This window comes from Schistocerca nitens, chromosome 7, assembly GCF_023898315.1.
Source record: "Schistocerca nitens isolate TAMUIC-IGC-003100 chromosome 7, iqSchNite1.1, whole genome shotgun sequence".
NCBI lineage: Eukaryota > Metazoa > Arthropoda > Insecta > Orthoptera > Acrididae > Schistocerca > Schistocerca nitens.
The window spans coordinates 435,131,235-435,157,490 of NC_064620.1; the positions used below are offsets into that span (position 1 = coordinate 435,131,235).

Below are 26,256 nucleotides of genomic sequence, written 5' to 3' on the forward strand. Positions count from 1 at the left end.
GCGAACACGTAAATTGATATACACCACTGTGTATGTAAGCTTTATGTAAACATGACGTGTCCAGTATCACTGTAAGAAATGATCCACGGGCAAGTAAAGAATAACAGAATAACCACTAAAAACTGGGAGTTCACACAAGGAACTGCATTTCAGCTGTCAGTCGACTGTGCCACGGACGTGCACTGACTCTCGTAACATCCATAATCGACTTTAAGTCGACAGCCACACTACACCAACAACTTGCTACATCGCTGGAGACGTGTGTCGTGGTTTGTGATTTGTAAACAAACTGTAGGCCAACGTATGAAATTATTTTGAATAGTGTTTTACATTTGATTGGATTATGGATATCGAAGTAGAGAATGTTCTGAAGTTGATATTTCCAAATGAAGTACCCGGTGCGTATTAAGAACAGTGTTTTGTATTTTTTTGCCTTGGTTTACTATAAACACTTAATCAAACGTGTGTATTTTCTTTGTTGTAAACACATCTATAACAGTAATTCAGAAATTTGATATAAGTACGACAACAGAAAACGCATTAAGCTGTTGGTAATTTCTTGATATAAACTGATGTCATTGTAAATATAGATTACTGAGATCCATAAACGCACTTCAGAATTTGCGTTGCGAGTCAGACGGTTTTGTACTTTGATTTTCACATCTTCAAACTCACGATTCGTTCCTTCACTTTAGATTACAAAAGCTTAATATATTTCCAATATCATGGGTAAGGAATTTTATGCTGACATCTATGACATACATGAATTTCCTTTTTAATTAATTTCCCGAACACAACGGTTAAGAATTTAACAGTGGAGATTATGAAGCCCTCACTTTTTAGCATATTAGAAGAATATCGCATTAAATTGCGCTTGACCTCTTATATAGGCAGTGAAGCGTAAGTCACAGCTGATTCTCTTCCCAGTGATACAGTTTGCTATTAATTAATATATAAGTCTTACGTAACCCTTCTATAATTAACATATTGTGAAGAATTGATGTTGTGATAAACGTATGTTTTAAATCGTAGTGTGAACTATAAAAATTTTGACTTAACGGCCAAGTGTCGTAGTTGCAACATTGAAATGTCACATGTTACAAGGTGCTGCTACTTATAACAGCCATAGATTTGTGATGTTATACGTAGTCGAAAGTCTGCAGTAGGCCTATTTCCATACCTTTTCATTTTCTGTGTCATAGTGTCAAAAATTTATGCAAAATATTTTCGGATTTTCCAATCTAATAATGTTTACTACTCTCATATTAATTTCTTTCTAATGATTAGCTGATGGCTGAAATACCACAACAACACAACCAAACTGTCAACTTTAAATCCAAGCATGATCTCAGACTACAGTAGAGGCCAGCGTGTCACCACCCACATTTCAAAAAAAAATATAGACTATACTAAAGAAAAATATTTCTTTGTCCTGTTTTCTTCCTGTTTACACTTGATGACTTCACATAACATAACATTAGGATCAAGAGGAATATTTAATACTAGCCATCAAGTTTCATCAGTGATGTAGTAATGTTAATGGTTGCTGTGATATCACCTTTTGGTGCATATTTTCACAGTATGGTTATTATTTGGTGAAACCAATCAGTGTGAAAGCAGAAAACATGGATGTGGTGGCAGACTGATCTGTAGCTTAGGCCATTTGAAAAATCACTACTTGTTGCCTATGATGTTATAGTCACCATGTTTTCATGACATTTGTTGCATGTCTTACGTTGTTAGCCAAAGGTGACATCTCGTGTTCAATATTCCTCATAACTCAACATCATTACATCATGTGACAAAGTCGATATCTGGTATCGGTTCAATTGATGTGTTGTCAATGTAGTCATTTTATAGTAGGAAAGGAGAAATTGGGAGACAGAGGGAGATGCCAGTAGTACTAAAACATATAAAACATACCTTAGTCTAAGGATGGGACAAACAGAAAACACCTCAGGAACCCCAAGTGACTTTGGCAAATATGTGTTATGAAAACTAGAAGTATATCAGTCATGATTACTCACTTTAGTGTAAGTTGTGTGTTGTAATAAGCCATGTGCTTTTTTCTGTGACCACTACAGTACTTGCCTTGATGTTGGAATACTTTAAATTATGTGGAAAGCCACATAGATCAGAAAAAAATATTCCCTTTAAAAAATAGTCTCATGTCAAAAAAAGCAACATGCTAAGATGCGAGACGCAGCACTTGGCTACCTTATTGCTCCATCTGTTCTGACTTCGTCTCTTTAAGTGGCCTTCTCATTGCCATTTCAAGTTGGTATCACTCTCAAGGATGTCTGTTACCAATGTTGTTATAGTGATATCATTCCTGTTCTCACACCAGAAACTGATGCAATGCTTCTGCCTCTCCTTTGCTCTTTGTGCACACTGTAACTGATGAGCATTCATCTTTGTCAGAGACAGTGTTTCCAGATCTTAAGTTGTTAGTAGTAGAACACAGGAATTATACTTAATATATGTTTGTAGGGTCGCCCTTGTTGATTCGGATGAACAGAAACTTTCTTAACACTCTTGAACTCAAATTTATTCTTTTTTGAGTTTCTTCTCTGCGGTTGACTTTCTCTTGCTGAATTTTATTGCCAACATGCTCACTTTTAACCAGTTGGATGTTTGGACACTGAGCTATAGGTTTGTTTTAGATGCTTCTCCAAATGAACTACAGAGGCAGCTTTCAGTCTGTGGATCATAATTGTCAGGCCTTAACTTATAAGCATGATGATGTCAGCAAATTGTAGGTGATTGAGAGACTGGCCATCAGTTATTATCCCATCACTATCCCAGTCCATATTGTTGGAATACATCTTAGAAGTTAGGATAGACAACTCTGGACATATCTTATCCTCTCAGTGAACTCCTTTGGTTACTGAGATGTTCTGAGCTCTGTGAGCTCTTCATTGACTTTCATTGTTGTTGATAGTAATAGACATCGAGTTACTTCATATTTCTGTTTGGCACTGGCATTCATCATAAATTCCATGATTGCCCACATTTCCACTGAATCAAATACTTTACAAAAGTCGTTGCTAGATGTGATGTTGCGTTCTTGGGTTTTTTCAAGAAGTTGAATAGTCTGATGTAGTTAACAGTTCATACACCATTGAAAAATCCTAGTTGTTCAGCACATTGTTAGAAATCAAGTTGTTGAGTTAATCAGTTGGTAATGGCTTTAGTTAGATGCTCTTACATATGTGCTAGAGGACTTACAGGATGATAATTCTCAAGGTTTTCACTGTCTCCCTTCTGGAACTGTAGTGCCATTTCAGCAGTTTTCAAGATGTTTGGTATTATCTCAGATGTGCCAAACTTAAAAGTGTGTTGATACCTTGACTGCCCTTGTTATGAGTTTTACTGTAAAAGTGTATTGTCTATTGGATTTAGTCCAGTTTTTCTTGTGATACTAAGGGCTTGATAAAACATGCAGTGTGATAATTGCGGAGTTTATCTTGTATCACAATTCCCAGTGTGCTTTTGGACCTATAATAGTGGTATATTTGCAAAAACACTGGTGTATATTCAAACGGAAAATGGTCCTTGAATCCTCATCCAGCTATTCTCATTTAGGTATTCTGTAATTTCCCCATCTCACTACAGGCACATGCCGTAATAGTTCATTAGAAGGGTGACTAACAATTTCTTCTCAAATTGTATGCTCTGACAGGCCTTAATCAGACATTAATGTTGTAGGAATGTTCTTGTAGAATGTAAATACTTGAGGATAAAGCAGAATGATCCAATTATCAATAGGCACACACAAAAGGAGGAAATCTTGCTAGCTTTCTTTATGTTTTGATGAGCTAAAGGGCGTGTGTGTGGCCGCATTCCCCCCCCCCCCCCACACACACACACACACACACACAGACACACACACAACATGCGCACTCTAGCTCATCAGAAGATAACTCCGAAAGCTAGCAAGTTTTCCTTCTTTTGTGTGTGGCTGTTGATAACTCAGTGCTTCTGCTTTTCAGTGAGTAGTTCTCTATAATCCTTAAGTATTTACATTAAACATTAACATTTCTTGTTACCTGCCTTGTGCTTCCAAAATAATTAAAAAATGTATCAAATAGAAAAGAAGATATATTACTGAGTTGTTTTTGTGATTAAAACTAGTACACAAATGGATTAAAATAAATGAGATAAAAAATGCAAGGGCCAAAAACGCTTACATGGAATAATGTCATCCCACCATACAGTCCCATGCTTTAGCTATGCTTTTGTAATAGAGAACCATTTGATGAGAGGGATGATGAGTATATGCTACATTCGAAGTGGTTGTGCATTATTGGCTGAGGAAAGAATACCAGTCAGTTTGCCAAAGGTTTAGCCTGTTAATTCAGCTGATATTGAAATCCACATTTAACATGCTCCTAAGACATCAACAGTATAGGGAGGCTGATATTCCAGTTATTGTCATTGTCCTGTAAATTGGCCATGATCTACAAATGGAACTAGCAACATTTTAAATACTTCAGGAGTAAAGAAGATCACTAAACAAAAAGCAGCAAAAACCAGACACACACACACACACACACACACACACACACACACACACACACACACATACAGGTTCCTTTACAGAAGAATGGCACATTCGTAAAATCCTCCCAATGAATCATAAGCTACAATCCTCTTGTGCTCGTATTACTTTGTAACTTTAGACATAGATATTTAATCGATGTGACTGTGCAAGCGGCACAGTACCATTCTGGACTCAAACATAACGGGATTGTTTTTCCTACTCGTCTGCGTTAACTTGCATTTCTCTACATGTAGGGAAAGCTGCTGTTTGTCACACCAGTCAAAAATTTTTGCTAAGTCATCTTGTATCCTCCTGCAGTCTCTCAATGACGAAACATTCCTGTACACCACAGCATCCTCAGCAAAAAGCCCCAGATTGCTGCTCATTCTGTTTGTCAGACATTTATGTGTATAGAGAACAAGAGCCGTCATATCACATTTCCATGGGCCACTCCTGATGATACCACTATCTCTGGTGAACATTCCCCATTAAGGACAGTGCACTGGGTTCCATTACCTAAGGAGTTTTCGTGCCACTCACATATCTGGGAACCTATTATGAATGCTCATACCTTTTGTTAACAGTCAGCAGCAGATTACTGTGTCAGTGTTGGTGTGGCACTTGCAGTTATTTCATGTGCTTTTCTCTACCATTGCTATCTGTTCCTCTGTGAAGGAGTGTGGTACCAATAAAGAACATAGTGCAGACCTCTGTTCTGTATATGCTGGCTTCCATTTGTATGAAAACACTAAAAATGTGAAATATGAACTAGGAGAGCACTGTAGGGCAATTATTTTCTAAGGAAAAATTACCAACACCAGTGAAACAGAAAATCACCTGGTGATGCATGTAATACACAAAAGAAGCCTCTGTTACAGAAAAGCAGTGTATTTTGCTAAGAATGTTGTAGCCGACATCCAAAGAATCAGGGATATCATAGGATCTACCAAAGACTGCCCAACTTTTTTTCAATAAGGGAGCTGTGGGACCTTATGCCTCAGCATAACCAGCAGACCACTTAATACATATTCAAATATGCTCCAGAAGAGTTGTTGTAGTCAGTTAACCGCTCATGAGATACAAAACTGAAGAGACTATTGGAATTAACTTTCTAACATGAATCAGTAATATGGCTACAGGCTCCCATCATCTATTGACAACTAAGTTTGCCCTATGGACTGTCTATGTACATGACATGACAGCAGCATATTGTCTGAATGTAATAACACCATCAGTTGGGTGTGAAATGAATTCTGACATGCAGACATGTTTGGTTTCACAAAACAAATGCTAGTTACTGGTGGCCTAATTGCAGAGAGCTGCTGCTCATTATAATGTCCACATCAAGTTGTAGTTTGCTGTTGTAGCCCCCCAGCTGTACAGGTAGACTTCACTAATTACACCTAACATGTGTGATGGCTTAATGTGTGTCACTGCAATTTTTAATCAAAAGAATGTTTTGTTGCAGCTCTCTACACTTGTCTATCCTGTGGAAGTATCTCGATAACTATTGCAAGCTATGTTAATTTAAACCTGTTTGCTGTAATTAAACCCTGGTCTCCCACTATGATTTTTACCTACTGTGTTTCAAAATTAAGTATTCATTGTGGCTTCAGGGTGTGTTTTAACAAACAGTCCCTTCTTTTAGTTAAGGTCTGGCGAAAAGGTCTTTTCTCCCGGATTACATTCTGTGCCTCTTCATTGCTTATTTAATCAACCCATCTAATATTCAGTATTCTTCTGTAACACCACATTTCAAATGGTTCTATTATCTTCCAGTCTATATTATTTAGTGTCCACATTTTATTTCCATATATGGCGACACTCCAGACAGATATTTCCTTACACTTAAATTTATATTTGATGTTAATATATAATTTCTCTTCTTCAGAAAAGCTTTTCTGGCTGTTGCCAGCCTTCGTTTTATTGAGGCTTAATCTCTGTCATATTACTACTTTTAGTGTCTCATTTCCTAATCTATCTCAGTCAGTATCCCCTGATTTAAATTAACTACACTTCATTATCATTGTTTAACTCTTATTAATGTATATTTCATAATCTCTTCTCCAGGCACTATCCATTCTGTTCAACTAATCTTCCATATCCTTTGCTCTGTCTGACACAGTTACTTTGTTTTCATTTCTCCTTCCTGTGCTTCCTTTGATTAGGTCATGGCCAATTTACTGCCCTGTCTTCACCGCATCCTATCCTACTTTGTAAATGTGTTATATGTAATATATTTCGATGATTTAAATGCCTCTCAGTAAAAAGTTTTAAACATGGCTTCATAGTTCGATGACTGTTTACAAATTAAAGTTAAAGCAATTACAGCCCTCAGACACAAAATTTAAGTCTTTTGATCAGGTTTTACCACTTCTATGAGTGACTTCATCAGAAATTAAATATTCAATATTGCTTATAACATAAATACAAATTTATGGGATTTATCTATTTATTTTTTACGTAAAATTGTAAGCACTAACAGTACAAGAAAGAAACAGTACTTACATGATAAATATCAAGCGTATCTTATATATGACATGTAAGTACTGTTTCTTTCTTTTACTGTTAGTCAGTACATCCACTTTTATAAAAAAAAAAATCCCGTAAATCTGTAGTTATAGGCCAATTTTAATATTTAATTTGTGATGAAAGCACTCATAGAAGTTTTGAAACCTGCTAAAAAACCTAAATTTTGTGACTGAGGGCTGTAATCGCTTTAACTTTAGCCTCTGAGTATCTTGTGGTCTTTTTAAAACTGTCCCCCTGTGTAAACAAAGGTAGGGTAATTCATGTATAGAATAGTTCTGGGTATTGTGTGGACACCTAGTACTGAGCCTCATGAAATACTGAATTCAAATAATTAATGTAAAATTATACTTTAATAAATATGATGTACATGAAATGGAAAAGAAACTACACATAATGTGTGCACACTTCCAGATGGCTGTCTTACAGTTGTTGTTGTTCCCCCCCCCCCCCCCCCCCCCACGTGGAACAAGATTACTTATACATACAATTGTTTCAGATAACTGGAAGGAGAATCCAGATGTTGTTTTGTATCTATCCAAGCTTGGCTCATTTCATGTCGAACAGTTGAGTATGTATTACCAAAATTATTAAAATAACTTTTCCATTCTGATGCAGATGTTGGCCAGGGCTTTTTTTGATGTTGGTGTTTTTTTCCCTTTTTTTTCAGTCAAAGAACCAGAGCGTCTCAATGAGGAAAAATCTGCAGTACTGGAACAGACTCAAGAACTTGCATTTTCTAACTATAAAACGTTTATTCAAACTGCAGAATGTTCCAGAGAAATATTCAAACAGGTATATTTTCCATGTGTGTTTCAGCTAAATCATTACTATACTGACATCTGTATTCATAGATTCTCCTTCTCATTTTACTGACATCTTACTAATCCAGTTGTAACAGCTGCCAGTAGTTTGGAGTCACATCTTCACCACTGTCTCCCATGGTGTGTACACCAAATAATTTTTATCATAGTTTATTTTCAGCTTTATATTTGTTTGTGTATCACAAACAATACAAAGAAATATGCAATATTTGCTCATGATCGTTTGGAAAGTTGTCAGAAATATACCCCCATACAGTTTCCTGTGTTATATTTCATTGTTAAAAGATTAAGAAATGTTACTGGAACTCACGGACAGCAGTCTCCATGTCACATGAGCAGTAGCGATTCTGTTAATTTCAAAATCCTTATTACAGTGTAAGTACTCATGTATTTTAGTATATTGAAATTGCAATGTTCAGCAAGTCCTATAGCTACTTCTGGGTGACTCTGCTGACCAGAAGTTTGAGTTTCTTAAATTCCATATGCTTCTCATACTCAGTAGATTCATACTAAATTTGTGGGATTTTAAAATATGATTGGAAATATACAGTTATTTCAGTCTGTGTTTTTGTCATTAACTACTTGCATTGAACATGTTGCCATATCATATGAGCACTCCATACCCAAGAATCAAAAATGTTAACTCATTATCTATTCAATGTAACTTATGCAGATCTCATTACAATACTGGAAAATTATGAGTGGTAACTAAAATAATATGAGGAAGCTCAGTCAGTCTCCATACTCTGCTTTTAGGTGAAGTTTCTGATTAAAAAACTCAGATATTGAACATTTCCAGTTTGGACATGTTGAACATCACCTGGATGCACTGAAAACAAAGCTACCAGAGTTCTCCCACAAGTGCCAAGAATTTGGGCAGAAGTCAAGCAATATTAATGCACATCGTCGCCTAAACTCTCTGACTTTAACGAGGAATGCTCAGCTCTTGGAAGTGTTGGAACTGCCTCAACTAATGGAAACCTGCATACGCAATGGCAGTTACGAAGAGGCACTAGAGCTAGCTGCATATGTTAGACGACTTGGAAGAAAACATGGTCATATACCAATCATTGCTGTAAGTAGATTTTTGAATCTCTGTTGAATATAGATATTTACTGTACACAAAATTGCACCCCTTTCAATCTCTATTATCCACACTAACAACCTCACTACTGAGCATTTGCAGTCATGGACTCTGCGGCTGGTCCCGGCGGAGGTTCGAGTCCTCCCTCGGGCATGGGTGTGTGTGTTTGTCCTTAGGATAATTTAGGTTAAGTAGTGTGTAAGCTTAGGGACTGATGACCTTAGCAGTTAAGTCCCATAAAATTTCACACACATTTGAACATTTTGAACACTACTGAGCACTTTACAGATACATAATTTTCTTATGGAGCGCATGAATAAAGCCTAAATTAACTATATTTGCAGTTTGCAGACATTAATATGTACATGTGTGTGTGTGGAGGGGGGGGGGGGGGGATTGACTTTACACAGATTTGTAGTAATGTAATGCATCTCATCTCAATATCACTCTTCAGTTGGAAAATAAGCGATTTAGGCACTGAGTCTGGGACATTGTGGTGTGTTGTCATAGCACTGTGTATGCTGAAGCTAACAATTAACAATTTAAGCTATTAAGAATGATAATTAAGAATTGTTGTTAGTGGGAAAACCTGTTAAATGGTGCAGGGTTTTGTTACAATAAGAATGGTAAGAACAGCATATTGATTAGAGTATGTAGAGTGGAGGCATTTAAGTTATAATTAAAAAAGCCTATCAAAATTGACACAGTGGGGCTGGAGAATGTGTAGGTTGTATAGAAAGTTTGGAGGCAGGTGCAGATGGCAGCCCCCAATATCGCCAGCAGTCATGATGGCAGGTGAAGCCAGCAGGACCTGGGTGGAAGCAGGTACAGGGGTACAAGGAAGGGACTGAACATAGAAGTTAAGATGCAGTTCTTGGGGGCGGACACCACTTCACTTCTGTCCCTGTGGACGAGTCCATTTATTGCTCCATCTTGAGTTCACAGTAAGCTTTGTCTGGGCACATTCAGTACTAGTAACATCATCAAAGTAAAGTCGTGTGGGCAGTGAACTTTAATAACATGTTTGAAGTGTATTTATACTGGTGACAATCTGCTGATATTTAAAGGTAAATAGTTTATGAACAAACCGTATGGCATGTATTACACTGGTGAAGGTAGGTGGGTACGGTGTATTGGCAAGCTGTTAGCTACTGAAGTGTTGTGGTGTTAGTATTGCCAATGAACATATGGTCACAACTCATAATACAAGGGATTTGTTGACTTGAAGAATACAGAATTATGGCTTTTCAAATTATATTGATGAGGCGTGGAGATCCCAAGTGCCAAAGAGCACTAATTACCCCTGGCCGACATAGGTTAGCAGTGTTGTGGTATTTACGAAACATCAACTTTTAATGTGAGTGAAGTTTCATGTGTAGCCTTTGAACCGCTGATAAAGGCACTCTCACGTTTGAACAAGCTCTGTGAATTCTGGTAGGTTCCATCTTCGAATTTGTTTTGGTGTAAAGACAAATGTATTATCACTTCATTTGATGGGGCTGGGCTCTGTGATAAAGTTCATTTCTGACAGAATTAATTTTGTTTATTGGTAGTTGCATTCTTACTCCCCAGGTGTGGTTGTGTTTGCCCCCTAGGGGCTCAGCATTCATTTGCTGAGTACAGGCTTGGCGACCCCGGGGTCCTGAGCTGGGGACTGGTCAGCGCCGCCAGTCTCCTGTCACCGTAAACCCCGGACATGCTTCAGCGACCACCGTATGGCGCGGCGGTGGAATGTTGCGTGCTGCGGGGAATGGTAATCTTGGCTTGACCGCCTGGATTGCGAGGAAGGCCAACCTCTATACCAACCCCTCAGTCTTATGGTGTGCTCCGCGCCTATGAGATGCATGGCTGTTGGGGTGGAACAGTTGCAAGCGGGCAACCTCTGGGGCACCTGCCGCATCCCTGTTGTATACGGCTTACTCAGGCACGCGGGGCTCTGTCTGAGCGGACCTTTAGTTCCCTAGCTGCTCGTGGGACCGCAATGGACCCTTCGGCCTCCACATTTCCCCCTACCAGTGGATTGGGTGGGCCACTGGTAGGAAAACACACCCCATCGAAAAAGCGACTTCGTGCTGCGAGTCCTCCAGCTCCTGGTGTTGCTAGAAATTTATCAGACTGTCGTAACAGAGCACGTGCTGATAATCAGAATGTGTTTTTGATTATTAAACGGAAGGAGGGTAGCTTTGAGAGGGTTTCTCCCTTTTACATCCACGAGGGTCTTGAGGGTATTGCAGGAACACTGAAATCTGTGAAGCGACTGCGCAATGGGACTCTGTTAGTTGAGACTTCTAGTTCCCGTCAGGTCGCTTCTCTTCAGAAAGCAACCTGTCTCGGACAGTACGTTATCGAGACCGAGCTCCACTCCACTTTGAATTATAGTAAGGGTGTTGTGACATGTAGGGACTTGGTGGATATCTCAACAGACGAGTTAAAATCTGAGTGGGCTGACGAAGGTATTGTTGACGTGCAGCATATTATGAAACGAGTCGATGGGGACCTCGTCAAATCCGACTCGTTTATTCTCACGTTCAGTTGCCCGAGACTCCCAGAGCATGTTAAAGTGGGGTTCTTACGTTTGCCAGTACGACCATATTTCCCCAACCCAATGCGCTGTTTTAAATGTCAGCGCTTTGGGCATACTACGTTGGGGTGCAATGGGATAGCCACTTGTGGTAAATGTGGTCAGCCTGCCCATGAAGGAGCTGATTGTTCATCGCCTGTGAAGTGCGTGAATTGCTTTGGGAGTCACCCTGTCTGAAGCCGGGTGTGCCCCATCTATCTCGAAGAATGGAAGATACAGGAGATCAAAATATCTAAGCGCATCCCCTATGGTGAGGCCAAGAAGCTCTTTAAGGCCATGCAACCTCCTGTGTTTACGACATCTTTCGCTTCTGCTCTGAAAAAACCGGTACAAATGGCCACTGTTGCTACGCAAACAGAGGTTGCTAGTGTTAGCACTAATACCTGCGTTTTCCAGTGCACTTGTGCTGCTGCGGTTGTTTTGAAACCTGCGGCTCTCCCCGCAACGTCGGACAAGGCCGTGGCTGCTGACATTGGGGTACTTCCTGCCTCTTCCCATATGGCGCCTTCTGCCCAGGCGAGTAAAGCTCCAACTGCTGACAAGGCTCTGCATTCTAAGCCCCCCAAGACAAAGACGCCGAAGGTGAAGGTTTTGCCACCTGAGGAGACTGGTCAGGGTCGGTCCGATGACGAGGCCATCGTACTGTCTGACATCTCCCGTGGGTCGTCATCGGAGCTGATGGACATTGATGTCAACCAGGGGCGATCTTCTCGCCCCAGGAATAAATCTCTGGCCAGTATGGGCTCTCCTCCAAAACACAGAGGCAGGGTGAAAGTTCAGCCACCCTGATCACTGGCTCCCATATTACAGTGGAACCTGAATGGGTTCAGGACGCATGTGGCCGAATTACAACTCCTTGTACGAGAGTGCCCTTTGTGCTTATGTCTCCAAGAGACACATTTTCAGGCCACTGATGCTCCTTCTTTACGGGGCTATACCGTATATCAGAAAGACGATCTGACGGGGGAAAGGGCAAAGGGTGGTGTTGCAGTTTTTATCCGTGAAACGCACCCCTCATCTGAGCTCCCTCTCGTTAAAGACTTGCAAGCAGTTGCAGTTGACCTTCTTGTGTGTCGGAGGCTCACAGTCTGTTCAGTTTATTTACCGCCTCAGGATGCAATAGACTCTGAGGCTCTCACAGACCTTATTAGCCAACTCCCCCGCCCATTTCTTCTTCTGGGGGACTTCAATGCTCATAATGTCTTATGGGGCTCTTCAACTACTTGCCCCAGGGGTCGCATTCTGGAAAACCTCATGGCGTCCGAAGAACTGTGCATCCTCAACTCTGGTGCTTCCACTCGTTTCTGTACTGCTTCTGGGTCGTCGTCAGCTATTGACCTTTCCTTTTGCTCTCCAGCACTCGCGGATTCTGCTCTGTGGGAGATTGCTGCTGACCTCCATTCTAGTGACCACATCCCCCTTTGGATTCGCCTCCTGGATGCTTACCAGTGTCGCCCCGGTGGCACCTCTGCAGAGCTGACTGGACACTTTTCAGCCAACTGGCTGTTTTGGAACACCGTGACAGCGTCCACAAATGGGTAGACCATGTTACAGCCGTGATCTCCCATGCTGCTGAATTGTCAATCCCACGGTCATCCGGTCATCCCAAGAGGCGTCCTGTCCCTTGGTGGACCACTGATTGCTGCTCAGCCATCCGAGCCCGCCGTGCAGCTCTGCGCCGCTTCAAGTGCCGTCCCTCAGCTGACAATCTTGCGGCCTGTCGGGTAGCAAGGGCCAAAGCGTGGCAAGTGCTTAAAGAGAGCAAACGACGGTCATGGCAATCGTTCTTGAACTCCATCTCCCGCCCCACTGGTTCTACGAAAGTATGGGAAGCCATCAGGAGGATTTCCGGGAAACTTGGCCAGCTACCTGTCACGGCATTGCTGCATCAGGGAAGTCTCCTCACGGTGCCGAGAGACATTGCCCAGACACTGGCCATGCATTTTGCGGAATCTACCGCCACTATTAACTGTGATCCAGATTTCTGCCGCTACCGCACTGCCATCGAGAGGGGTCACTTGGACTTCCGGTCTCCAAATTCTGAACCCTACAACTGCCCCTTCACAATGTGGGAACTGGATTCGGCGCTGTCTGTGGCTCATGATACTGCGCCTGGTCATGATCAAATCCGGTACAGCATGCTGCAGCACTTGTTACTGCCTTCCAAGGAAGTTCTCCTGAATTGTTTTAATATGATATGGTTATCCGGCACGTACCCTGACTCGTGGAGGGAGGCGATTTTGATTCCCCTCCTCAAACCGGGGAAGGACCGAATGCATCCCAGTAGTTCGGAGTATTGCTTTGACGAGCTGTGTCGGGAAGAAGTTGGAACGCATGGTCAACCGTCGCCTGGTTTGGCTGCTCGAGACCAGGCAGCTCCTTAGCCCCTCTCAGTGTGGCTTTCGGAGATGTCCTTCAACTATAGACAACTTGACCCTGCTTGAGGCGGCCATCCAGCAGGCCTTCCTATGTAACCAGCATTGTCTAGGTGTATTCTTTGATATTAATAAGGCGTATGACACTACTTGGCGCCGCCTTATCCTCAATCGACTCCATCAGTGGGGCTTTCGTGGCCGTCTCCCCATCTTCATTCGGTCCTTTCTTTCCCACCGCCTCTTTCGATATCGGGTTGGTACTGTGCTTTCTGATTTGTACATGCAGGAGAATGGTGTTCCTCAGGGAAGCATTTTAAGTGTCACCCTCTTTGCCGTCGCCATTAACAGTATCGCGTCCACTATCCGGAGTCCTGCCCAATGCTCCTTGTTTGTGGACGATTTTGCTGTTTTCTGTTCTTCCTGTAGTCTCGTCACTGCTAGTCGGCAGTTGCAGCTTACAATAAAGTGATTAGAGGCATGGACTGCGAAGACGGGTTTTACCTTTTCTGCAGACAAATGTGTATGTGTTCATTTTAATCGTTCTCGATGTCTTTTTACCTCCCCAGAATTGCGTCTTAGGGACACCATTCTTCCTTTTAGAGACACTGTGAGGTTCCTGGGCCTCACTTTTGATTCCAAGTTGTCGTGGTTGCCGCACCTTAAAGACCTCAAGGTGCGGGCCCTGAAGGCACTGAATATTTTGAAGTGTCTGAGCCATCGGTCCTGGGGAGCAGATCGGGCGCGTCTGCTGCAATTTTATAGGGCTTTCGTCCGATCGCGTCTTGACTATGGTTGCACCGTGTATGGGTCAGCAAGGCCTTCGTATCTGAAGATTCTTGACGCAGTACACCATGAGGGTATCAGGCTGGCCACTGGTGCCTTCTATACCAGTCCCATCTCCAGCCTGTGTTCTAAGGCAGGGGAACCGCCGCTCGCCATCCGGCGGAAATTCCTCATGGTGCGACAGGTGTGTCAATTCCTTGCCTGTCCTACCTCCCCTGCGTACCCTACCGTTGCCCGACCGCCTATGGAACGTCTCTTTTTCCAGTCGTCCCAGGGCAACGAGACCAATTGGGATTCGTACCAAGCATTTGCTTGCGTCCCTTGGTGTGGAGCGTGTGGCCCCCCAACGACAAGGTTTTACTCGTCTGCCTCCCTGGTTGCTCCAGAGGCCCAGCGTCCTTTTAGACTTGTCTGAGTACCGGAGGAGCTGCACTCCTGCGTTTGTTTTTACCTCCTTATTTTCCGATCTTTTACACCAGCATCCAGACCATGTACCAGTATTTACGGATGGCTCTAAACAGGGGGACTCTGTTGGTTGTGCTGTTGTTTCCCTGATCGAGTCGTCAAGTTCTGGCTTCCTGCAGCGTTTACCATCTTTGATGCCGAATTGTTTGCGATCTTGCGGGCGTTGGAGCAGATGAGATGTGTTCCCAGTCTTAAGTTCCTCATCTGTTCTGACTCCCTGAGTGCCCTTGAGACCATGAAACACTTGTACCCAGCGGATACGCTCGTCCAGAACATCCATGATGCCCTACTCCACCTGCAACGGCAGGGGAAGGAGGTTTCTTTGTGCTGGGTGCCGGGGCACGTGGGTATTAGGGGAAACGAACTGGCGGATGTGGCTGCTAAAGATGCATATTCCCTCCCTCACGTTGTTTACTGTGCCGTCCCCCTCCATGCTGTTACCTCCGTCCTGCGTTTTCGTGTTATGCATCAATGGGAAGAGGAGTGGCTGGCAGTCGGTGAAAATAAGCTGTGTCTGGTCAAGGCCACCACGCGGCCATGGCGTACGTCCTACCAGTCATGCAGGCGGGATGAGGTTCTCCTCACTCACCTCCACATCGGGCACAGTCCCTTAACGCATGGTTTTTTACTCTGGCGGGAGGACCCCCCAATCTGCAGTGCTTTTGGCGTCCAGAGTACTGTCCACCACATTTTACTTGACTGTCTTTTATTCTCTGACCAGAGGGCGGTGGTTTCTTTGCCACTGGATTTGCCCTCTATTTTGCAAGATGACGCAACGACTGTGGTTAAGGTCTTACGGTTTTGTGTCCTGTCCAATTTGTTGCCTCGGATTTTAGGGAGAGGGTTTTAATGTGCTGCTGGGTGACTGGCTCACCCGGGTTTTAGGTAAGAGGTCCGCCAGTCACGATCACCTCCTTGTTTCCCTTCGGTTTCTGTTCTCTTTCCCTTGTGTTTCCTTTCCTTGTTTAGTGCATTTTTCTCCTCTTGTTTTGCTTCTGTCTGTGAGGATGTGTAACTGCGTCAGGTGTGTGTCTTTTAGCCGTTCTCCTTGTTTGCTGTCCGTCTTAGTCCCTTCACTGCATCTGTTCCTGTTTTTATGCGTTTGGGCGCTGATGACCACGCTGTTTAGCGCCCGTAAACCTCAAACACACACACACACACACACACACACACACACACACACACACACACACACACACACACACTGGTTGTGTTCAAAACTCAGTTAGGCAAAATTTACATGTTGGAGTGCAGTGCACTGATAACTGCAATACAGGTAGGGGCAGATGAGTTTCACAGATCAGAGCAGTGTGGCTGGAGTACAGTTTGTTATGTTCTCTCAGAGTTAGCCAGTTTACAATTTTGTTGTGTTTGGCAACAACACAACTGCTAGGTCCATAGTGTAAATTCATCTGACTGTGAGAAGATATTGTAAATGTTGCAAGTGATCAATAGAAACATAAAGAAGGCAGAAAAACTTTCTTACAGACAGATCTGTCTTCAGAGCTGTAGAGCACACACGTGCACTCCCCACCCCCAGATGGCACTTGTAGTGAACCAGCGATTGACTGAAATTTAACATGCTGTGCACAGCAGTGTGTTATGCCACTGGGTGATAAACTCTGCCCATGGCCACAGTTTGACTATAGGTATTCATTTGGAGGGATAGCTGGTTGGTGGTCATACCCGTATAAAATGCTGTGTAGAAATTAGAGTTGAGCCGGTTTATGATGTGACTGCTTTCACAGGTAGTCATACTTCTCATTTTCAGCTATTTCAGTTTCTTCGATAAAACTTTCCAGACATATGATTGTGTCGTGATGTTGTATAGACCAACATTGTGACCACTGTTGCAAGTGACTTTTGTCACAGTGGAGTTGAAATTGCTTCAGGCATTCCAGATTTACATTTATTTACTTGTTGTCATTCCACATCATTTCTATAGGTGATAAGGGGCTGTCATTCTCTCACTATTTTTTCACAATTAGGAAGTTTGTGTGCAAAACGGTTTTGTGTCAGAGTATTCACCTCCATCCTCCACCCCACGGGGTCTTAGTACTGTAGCATACTTTTCTAAATAGCAAGCCATGTGAATACCAAGGTTAGTACAAATTGCTCCAGTTGTTCCAGAGCTACGTTGCAACAAGTTCACATACTTCCATCTTAATGTTTCTGGGTAGAGTAATAATGTTACTTAATTTTCTTAATTTTTTGTCTCCCCCCCCCCCCCCATAAGTTTTTCTCATCCCGCCCCACTTTCTTGTTCTTGCTCTGTTATGTTTTTTTTTTTTATGATTTTATCATCTTCGTCATAATCATGCTTTCTTTCTTCTCCTCTGTCTGTCTGTACCATGGTCTCTCTCACTAAATAGTTTTATTATTCTCACATTTTAGACCTTGACAGCCTATCACTTATTTCTACACTTCCTCAGTTAATATGGTACACTTCTTACATGACATGACAAATGGGAAAAAGGCACTGTGAAAATTTTATCATTCTTTGCCTTTCTGAAAGAGTGTTGATTAATACAGGAACTAAAATAACCTTTATCTCTAATTATTGTGATCCATCTGTTCTGAATGTAATCCTGTTTAATGGACAACTACTTGTTCTTCTTTTAGCGACTCAATCTGGTATTTACTTTTCCAGTTTTATAACAATAGAAGTGTATTCATTACTATGAACTGTTAAGTAAATTAAAGATTATGTATAAAAGTGTTTGCAGTCTCAATACACCAGAAAATTCACAGCAAATTTCATTGTGAACTGGTGAAAAATCCATCACAGAATATAACTACCTGTATCAAGCTAAATCACTAATCACCAATACAAGTAGTGTGCATCAGCAGAGGGTGATTACTAGTTGGGGTTTGAAAGAAAATTCCTCCACAGATTACTGTATATCAATACACACACACACACACACACACACACACACACACACACACACAGGTATTCCATTTCAATAATATGCACTCCATTTGCTCTCTGTTTTATAGGGCATTGTGAAGGAAGTTGAAGCTGCCTGGTTGGCTATGCTGCATCAACTTCTTGCACAGTTGCGTACTGACCTTCAACTGCCACGATGTCTGGCTGTGGTTGGCTACCTACGAAGAATGGGTATCTTTTCTGAAGCAGAACTCAGGTTGAAATTCCTGCAGGCAAGAGATTCATGGCTCCAAGGATTACTTGCTTCCATACCTAAAGATGATGGTAATTTTCGAGGAAATAGTCATAGAATATTCACTTTTTACTTAAATAGTAAAGATATGGGAAAGCAATTTTGCATGTGTTATGTTCCTTAAACTGTTTTGATACAAGTCCACTTTTGGGCGTACTGTCCTTTAATAACATCATATTATATAAAAAGGAGTAATGTACTTACAACACGAGTATCTTCTCTGAAGCTAAACCTTAATCAGAAATCTTTCCTGGATCCACTTAATGTTCAATTATTGGTTTCACTCAGTTTTCAAAATTGCATAATAATATATAAAATTATTCGCATTTCATGTAATTTCTCACTAAAAATGCATACTGATAAAGGAAGTGCTTTGTTCTTGAATCACTTCATCATCTCACTCAAAGAAAATGTGCTATTAAACAGCAATTCATAGTCATTTCTCTCACACAGTGGGCTCACAACTCGTTCTGTGAGTATGTGTTGGAGAGCGTGGAGCCCCAAATTACAGCAGTACTTCTTCCTTTCCTCTACTGCTATCTTACTTCCGCACTTAGGATAGGTACCCTGCTAACAGTCTAGCTTGGTCATAGGCTATCGACTGTAGCTTTCCCCACATTTTTTCTTTATTTTGCACTGTTTATTTTGGTTAACTTTTGTTCAATCCCATACCTGAGTTTGACTTCCACCTTTTCAAAATTGCAGAAGTGTGGGCCATAAGGGGAAGGTCACCGAACACTCAGCATGTAGCCAGTCCATGAGGGGTGGTTACTAGGTACCTGTATGGTGCTAACCATTTGGCTATGCAGGAATGCACTATTAATGCCGAAGCTGTTATGTACCAGTACATGCTGAGATGTAGGTGTCTGTCTATTTGGAGGCACTGGCACTCCGGCCAACAGTTGTTAACCCTCATATTTTAAACCCACCTTTTGAAAATACTGTAATCTATTCAGTTACTTTACACTCTAAAATTTTGAAAAAATGTGTTTTGTTTTACTGAATTCTTTTGCCACTCCATAAATTTTTAAATTTTTCAATGAAACAAAACCAAAAATTTAAGTCTTAAGTAGTAGATGTCACTTTCCGCAATGAATGTTATTTAATATTTTTTGGTTGACCATTTATTTACACAATAGAAACTCTTTAAAAAGGATATTGTAAGTAGAAGTAAACAAAAAGGAATGAAATTTGCCTTTTTGTGGTCATAAACCTTGGTATCACACTTTACTGAAAATGTATTGATATTGCTAAGAGTGTGGCTTGTCTACTCAGGTTCTGGACTTTACTGACACATCAGTACTTCTTTAAAAACATGTTGTTAATATAAGTCAGTAAAAATTAACACATTTTTTATCTTTTTTAAGGTTAGCATAAAGTACCCCCCCCCCCCCTCCCCATTCATAATGCATGTTATGGAAAATGTCTTGGTATTGCTAGGGTTAAGCCAAGTGGCCATTGCTCTGACCGGCTGGCACTCATGGGGAGAGCCCTCATTCGGAGCAAGTGCCATCGTGGTGGATATTTGGCACCTTGAAAAGATCTCTTGTTAGCCGGTGGTCTTAAAGCTCCAACAATGTCTGCAGCCATACCAGAATTCTTCAGGGGAGATTGTCGCAACCCTGAGAACTGTACCTTCATGGCCACATCTTCGAGAAGAAAGCAAAACCAAGTGGGTTGCAGAGACTTACTACCCTCTGTTCCCAGTTTGCACCCAGACAGAGAAAGTGTCTTTTATCTCTACTTGGTCAATGTGGAGAATATTGAAAACATATTTGGAGATACGTCTTTACATATTAAATTATGAAGTAGTTCCATCTTAATTAAAACAAGGAATCCTATCCAGTCCTGGAGATTACTCTCATGTAAAAACACATAGTTATGTCCCTGTCGCAATAGCAGCCTAAACATGGTACATAGTTTAATATTTCACGAAGACTTAAAGCTACAGGCACAAACACTAGGAGAAGCAAGGTATCCATTTTTGAGGGCGATTGGCTTCCATAAAAAATCAGAGTCATTTTTTACTGCTGTGATGTGAATTCGTATTTCTCAACCCCAATGTAGATGCCAATGCTTCAAGCATATATCTTCCAGTGTATGTAAAACCCAGTTTTTGAATAAATTGGTCAGCCAGTTCATGAAAATTCACCACATGAGCCACAACCTGTCTTTATCAGTTGCAGCCACCCTCTCGGATCCCTGAAGTGTGCTACCCTAATTAAGGAACAAGAAATCCTAGAATTGAAGGCCTCTTGTCATTTTGAAGCCCCAAAAGAAGTGTGATAATTTATCTCCTGTCAGCATGATATTGACTTATCCCACTGCTGTGACTAGTTTGTTGGCAGTAATTCGCATTTTTCCTCCCTCGACACCCAGTAGGTGCTCGAGTAAATTTGATTATGTGAAAAACAGGCACATGCTGCTTGTGGTTTGGGCAGCATCATCTTTAGGAAAATCAACTCTCCACACCTATCAGGACAAGCAGCTTCCTTCTCTGCATTCTACCAATGATGGCTCTTTTCCGGGAACACTCATCTGGAAATCTGAGGACCAGAGATGAAACACCAGCCAGTGACACCTGACCAGGATACCCTTAACATGATGATTCAATGGATATTTTCTGTCACCTGCCAGAACAACAAAAACTAATTTCCTCTTATTTTGCTGTCTGCGCTGCTCTCTAAGAAACATGACAGTCTTCCTTGCAATCTTGATTTGTGTTTCCTCGATGATGGTTTGCTTACTTGTTTGGGTGCTGTCTATGACACCTTACAATTTAATGATATGGTTATAATAGAGGGAAACATTCCACGTAGGAAAAATATATCTAAAAACAAAGATGATGTGACTTACCAAATGAAAGTGCTGGCAGGTCGACAGACACACAAACGAACACAAACATACACACAAAATTCAAGCTTTCGCAACAAACTGTTGCCTCATCAGGAAAGAGGGAAGGAGAGGGAAAGACGAAAGGATGTGGGTTTTAAGGGAGAGGGTAAGGAGTCATTCCAATCCCGGGAGCGGAAAGACTTACCTTAGGGGGAAAAAGGGCAGGTATACACTCGCACACATACACATATCCATCCACACGTATACAGACACAAGCAGACATATTTAAACTTTAAATGACTCCTTACCCTCTCCCTTAAAACCCACATCCTTTCGTCTTTCCCTCTCCTTCCCTCTTTCCTGATGAGGCAACAGTTTGTTGCGAAAGCTTGAATTTTGTGTGTATGTTTGTGTTCGTTTGTGTGTCTGTCGACCTGCCAGCACTTTCATTTGGTAAGTCACATCATCTTTGTTTTTAGATACACCTTACAATTTCTTCTTCTAGTCTCATGGCTTTGCTGCATCATGTTTTTTGTGGCAGTTATTACTCTCTGGTGATTCTGTTATTGCCCAGCAGACCAATTAGTAGTTTGGGCTCTTCAAAGAGCCAACTTGCAGTTGTATGCCTCTGCCATCACTTTCGTCCCCCCTCTGTCAGATTGCATCAACAAATTTGTGGGAGACATGTCCAGTATAACCACCTGCACCACTGGAACAGATATTCCCCTTTCTACGTGTGTCTGTCACCGCAGACCAATGCCGTAGTGGACCAAAGACATTACAACAGCCATTCAGGATCATCAGAAGGCCCTGCAACAACTCAAGTGATATCCTAGACAGACCATCCTCATCACTTTTAAGCAGCTCTGTGCAAAGGTTTGCAAGCTTATTAAATGCAGTAAGAAGGAATAGTGGGAACAATAAGCCTCCTCCTCGGGAGTGTATGCCTCTTCATCCCAGGTGTGGGCCACGGTTCTGCAGTGTACTGGGTCAGCAGAGATCGATAACTGTTGCAGGTCTCGTCCTTCTTGGAGATATTTCTAAGAATGCACTGGTTCTTGTGGAACACCTCATGACTCACTTTGTGACAGCATTAGTATCACATTCTTACCTAGCTACCTTTCGTATGCATAAAAGACAGATTGAAGACTTCCCAATGCCCTTTCTACATCTACATGATTACTCTGTTATTCACAAGAAGTGCCTGGCATAGGGTTCAATGAATCATCTTCAAGCTGTCTCTCTACTGTTCCACTCTCAAACGGTGCTAGAGAAAAACGAGCACTTAAATTTTTCTGTGTGAGCCCTGATTTCTCTTATTTTATCGTGATGATCATTTCCTCCTATGTAGGTTGGTGCCAACAGAATGTTTCCACAATCGGAGGTGAAAACTGGTGATTCAAATTTCATGAGAAGATTCTGTTGCAATAAAAAACACCTTTGTTTTAATGATTGCCACTCCAATTCACATATCATGTCTATGGCACTGCCTCCCCTATTTCGTGATAATACAAAATGAGCTGCCCTTCTTTGAACTTTTTTGATGTCATCTGTCAGTCCAACCTGATGCGGATCCCACACCATACAGCAGGACTCCAGAAAAGGGCAGACAAGCATGTTGTAAGCAGCATCTTTAGTTGACCTGTTGCACCTTTTAAGTGTTCTGCCAATGAATCACAGTCTTTGGTTTGCTCTACCCATAACACTGTCAATGTGATCGTTCCAATTTAGGTTATTTGTAATTGTAATCCCTAAGTATTTAGTTGAATTTACAGCCTTCAGGTTTGTGTGACTTAACACATAAGCAAAATTTAGCGGATTTCTTTTAGTACTAATGTGAATCACTTCACACTTTTCTTTATTCAGGGTCAATTGCCACTTTTCACACCGTACAGATATCGTATCTTAATCGTTTTGCAATTCGGTTTGGTCATCTGATGACCTTACAAGATGGTAAATGACAGCATCATCTGCAAACAATCTAAGGGGGCTACTCAGATTGCCTCCTATGTCATAGATCAGGAACAGTAGAGGGCCTATAACACTTCCTTGGGGAACACCGGATAGTACTTCTGTTTTACTCAGTGACTTTCTGTGTATTACTACAAACTGTGACCTTTCTGACAGGAAATCATGAATCCAGTCGCACAACTGAGATGATATTCCATAAGCATACAGTTTGGTTAGAAGATGCTTTACTCCCCTCCCCAACCACATTGAATTATATTATATAGTGAACATTTCACTGACTGGGAATTGGTTCATGCTCTTGACTTGCCACACGATACAGCCACAGGCCCTAATTCAATTAATAATCAGACAGTCCAACATCTGAATGTTATTCAAAGACTCCATCCACTCAGGGTCTTCCACCATGTTTGGCTAGCAGGTGTTTCCCCTTCACAGTAAATGTCGTGTGACTAGGGCTTCCCATCGGGTAGACCATTCGTTGGGTGCAAGTCTTTCGATTTGATGCCACTTTGACGACTTGCGTGTCGATGGGAATGAAATGATGATGATTAGGAACAACACAACACCCAGTCCCTGAGCAGAGGAAATCTCCAACCCAGCCGGGATTGCACCCAGGCCCTCAGGATTGACATTCTGTCGCACTGACCACTCAGCTACTGGGGGCAGACCCCTTCACAGTGGAAAGATAGTATCATTTTCCTAATCCTTAAACCAAGGAAAAAACCCAGCTTAATCGACAGTTACCAACCGATTAGCTGCAGCATTTGCTAGGTGCTAGGCAAACTACTTGGAAAGCTGGTAGCCTGACGATTATGCTAGGATTTCAAATCACGGGGCCTTTTGTCCCCCTGTGAGAGTGGTTTCCAGGTAAGATGATCCACAAGCAACCAGGTAATTAGTTTAGAAACAGCAATTCAACAGGCATTCTCTAAATGCCAACATCTCGTTGCAGTGTTGTTTTTTCTCCTTTTCCCTATTGATTTTCATTCAGGGAGATTTTATACTGATAGTTGTTTTGGGCTAAATTTGGTACATCACTCAGGTTCCCGAGGGTCCCAGAGATAATCGTCCCACTAGGCTTCATGCTCAGTATTACACTCTTGTTCTTAGCCATCAATGGACTAGTGGCCTCCATCAACCAGTGCTCACCCCTGTGTTGTATGTCAACTGTGGTACTGCTCTCTGTGGTCTAGGGGTAGTGTCTTTAACTGGTAATCTAAATTTCCTGGTGTCAAACCCAGTCACTGCTTAAATTTTGAATAAAAATGATCAGCAATGGCAGCTGAAGACTTACGGTATAAAGAGCATCCTCATTCTGCCAACAACTTTTTAATACTTTGGAGACCAACTTTGTGATAAAATGACCGTGCCTGAGTATAGGTTGGGCCACAATATCATGACATGCGAGCCATATATTGCTCAAAGGTGGGAGTCATTTCCTAAGACAACAATGTATAGGCATCTTGCGGCCTGCCCCTTGGGTGCTGCCTTTTGTTCTCAATGTCTAGAATTATTTTGAAAGAAACATTAGCAAGCATAATACCTGCAGTCATGAATGGCTGAGCCAAAATGGTCACATTGACATAATTTCGTGTGTGTGCTCATTAGGTTTCGCAGTTTGATGTAATTCTGTTTCAAATACGATCATGTTTGTTCAGTGAGCGAGAAATTTTGGAAACTTAAGAGGAATAAATTGCTAAGTAGTTCACCTTGCACTTTTTTAATGGGAGGGTAATTGTACTTTCTGTCATCATTATTTTAAAATTTCTGCTCTAGCAAAGAACTAAAGTAAATGTAGGAAGTAAATCATGAAGCTTGATGCTTTTTAATATGTATTACTCTTGAAGGTACATTAATTAATTAATGAGGCTATTGAATGGTAATGTTGGTAATGCTTCAAATAGTGGCATAAATGGTCAGTTTTGTAGACCCAAGATTCTTCTAAGTGGTTGGTCTCCAAAGTGTTAAAGAGGGCAGAAGAGCAGACAGAAGTTTGAGGCATGCTCTTGTCCTTGGGGCGGGAAGCTGTCCCTAAAAGACAAAAGAACCAACAAAGATCAGCAACATGAGAATGCAGATAGCAATGGGAACCATTGCATTCAAGACATATAATGTGGTCCACAGGATATCAGGCCTGTAATTGAAAAAGTGTTGTGATGATCTCTCTGTTGGCAAAAGATTTTGGATTAGTCTCTCATGCGTATTCTGGGATGGGACTGCCAAAGCAGAGGTAATCACGAGAAAAAATTTAAGTAACTAACAAAAGTAAAACATTCTATGAGTCAGAGCATGGAGTGTCAGAAGTCTGAATGAGGTGGGGAAGCTACATCACCTGAAAAGGGAAATGGAAAAGTTCAGTCTACATATATTGGAGGTCAGAGAAGTGAAATGGAAAGAAGGTAAAGATTTGTGCTCAGACAAATATAGGGTAATATCAACAGCAGCAGAATATGGTATAACTGTAGTAGTATCTGTTATGACTAGGAAGCTAGGGCAGAGAGTGAGTTACTGTGAGCAGTTCAGTGAGAGTGTTGTTTACCGCAGAATTGACTGCAAACTAAAGCAACAACAATACAATAGGTATACGTGTCAGTAGCACAAGCAGAACCTGAAGCAAAAGATAAAATATATGAGGCTATTGAATGGGTAGTTCAGTACGTCAAGGGAGATGATAATCTAATAATCATTGGGGATTAGAATGTGGTTTTAGTGGAAGGAATAGAAGACAGCACTATGGAATGATATAAGGCAGAAGAAAGACTATTTAGTTCTTCAATAAAGTTCAGTTAATAATAGGAAATACACTGTTCAAATAGCACAAGAGGAAGAGATATACTTGGAATAGGCCGGGGAATATGTGCGATTCCAGCTGGATTACATCATCACCAGAAAAGAGACTTTGGAAATATTCTAGAGTTTAAGGCATACCCAGGAGCATATCCCAATTTAATGAAGATGAAGAACGGACTGATTCATCTAGGGAAACAGTTTAGAAAGAAATATGATGTTGAAGTACTGAGGAATGATGAGATTATTTAAATTCAGTAAGGCTGTAGATACTTCAGTAATGGATATCACAGTTGG

The 26,256-nt window shown here is 41.5% G+C and overlaps 1 protein-coding gene across 1 annotated transcript in view; it reads left to right on the top strand.

Annotated features, from left to right (window-relative positions):
* The first annotated feature begins 214 nt into the window (after positions 1 to 214).
* The window catches only part of LOC126195179 (conserved oligomeric Golgi complex subunit 8), a 42,780-nt gene continuing 16,738 nt past the window's right edge, over positions 215 to 26,256 (top strand). The window contains exons 1-5 of the mRNA XM_049933691.1: positions 215 to 398; positions 7,572 to 7,643; positions 7,743 to 7,867; positions 8,696 to 8,971; positions 18,185 to 18,398. Of these exons, the coding sequence (XP_049789648.1) occupies positions 344 to 398; positions 7,572 to 7,643; positions 7,743 to 7,867; positions 8,696 to 8,971; positions 18,185 to 18,398 (742 nt within the window). The 5' untranslated portion in view covers positions 215 to 343. The remainder of the gene's footprint in view (positions 399 to 7,571; positions 7,644 to 7,742; positions 7,868 to 8,695; positions 8,972 to 18,184; positions 18,399 to 26,256) is intronic.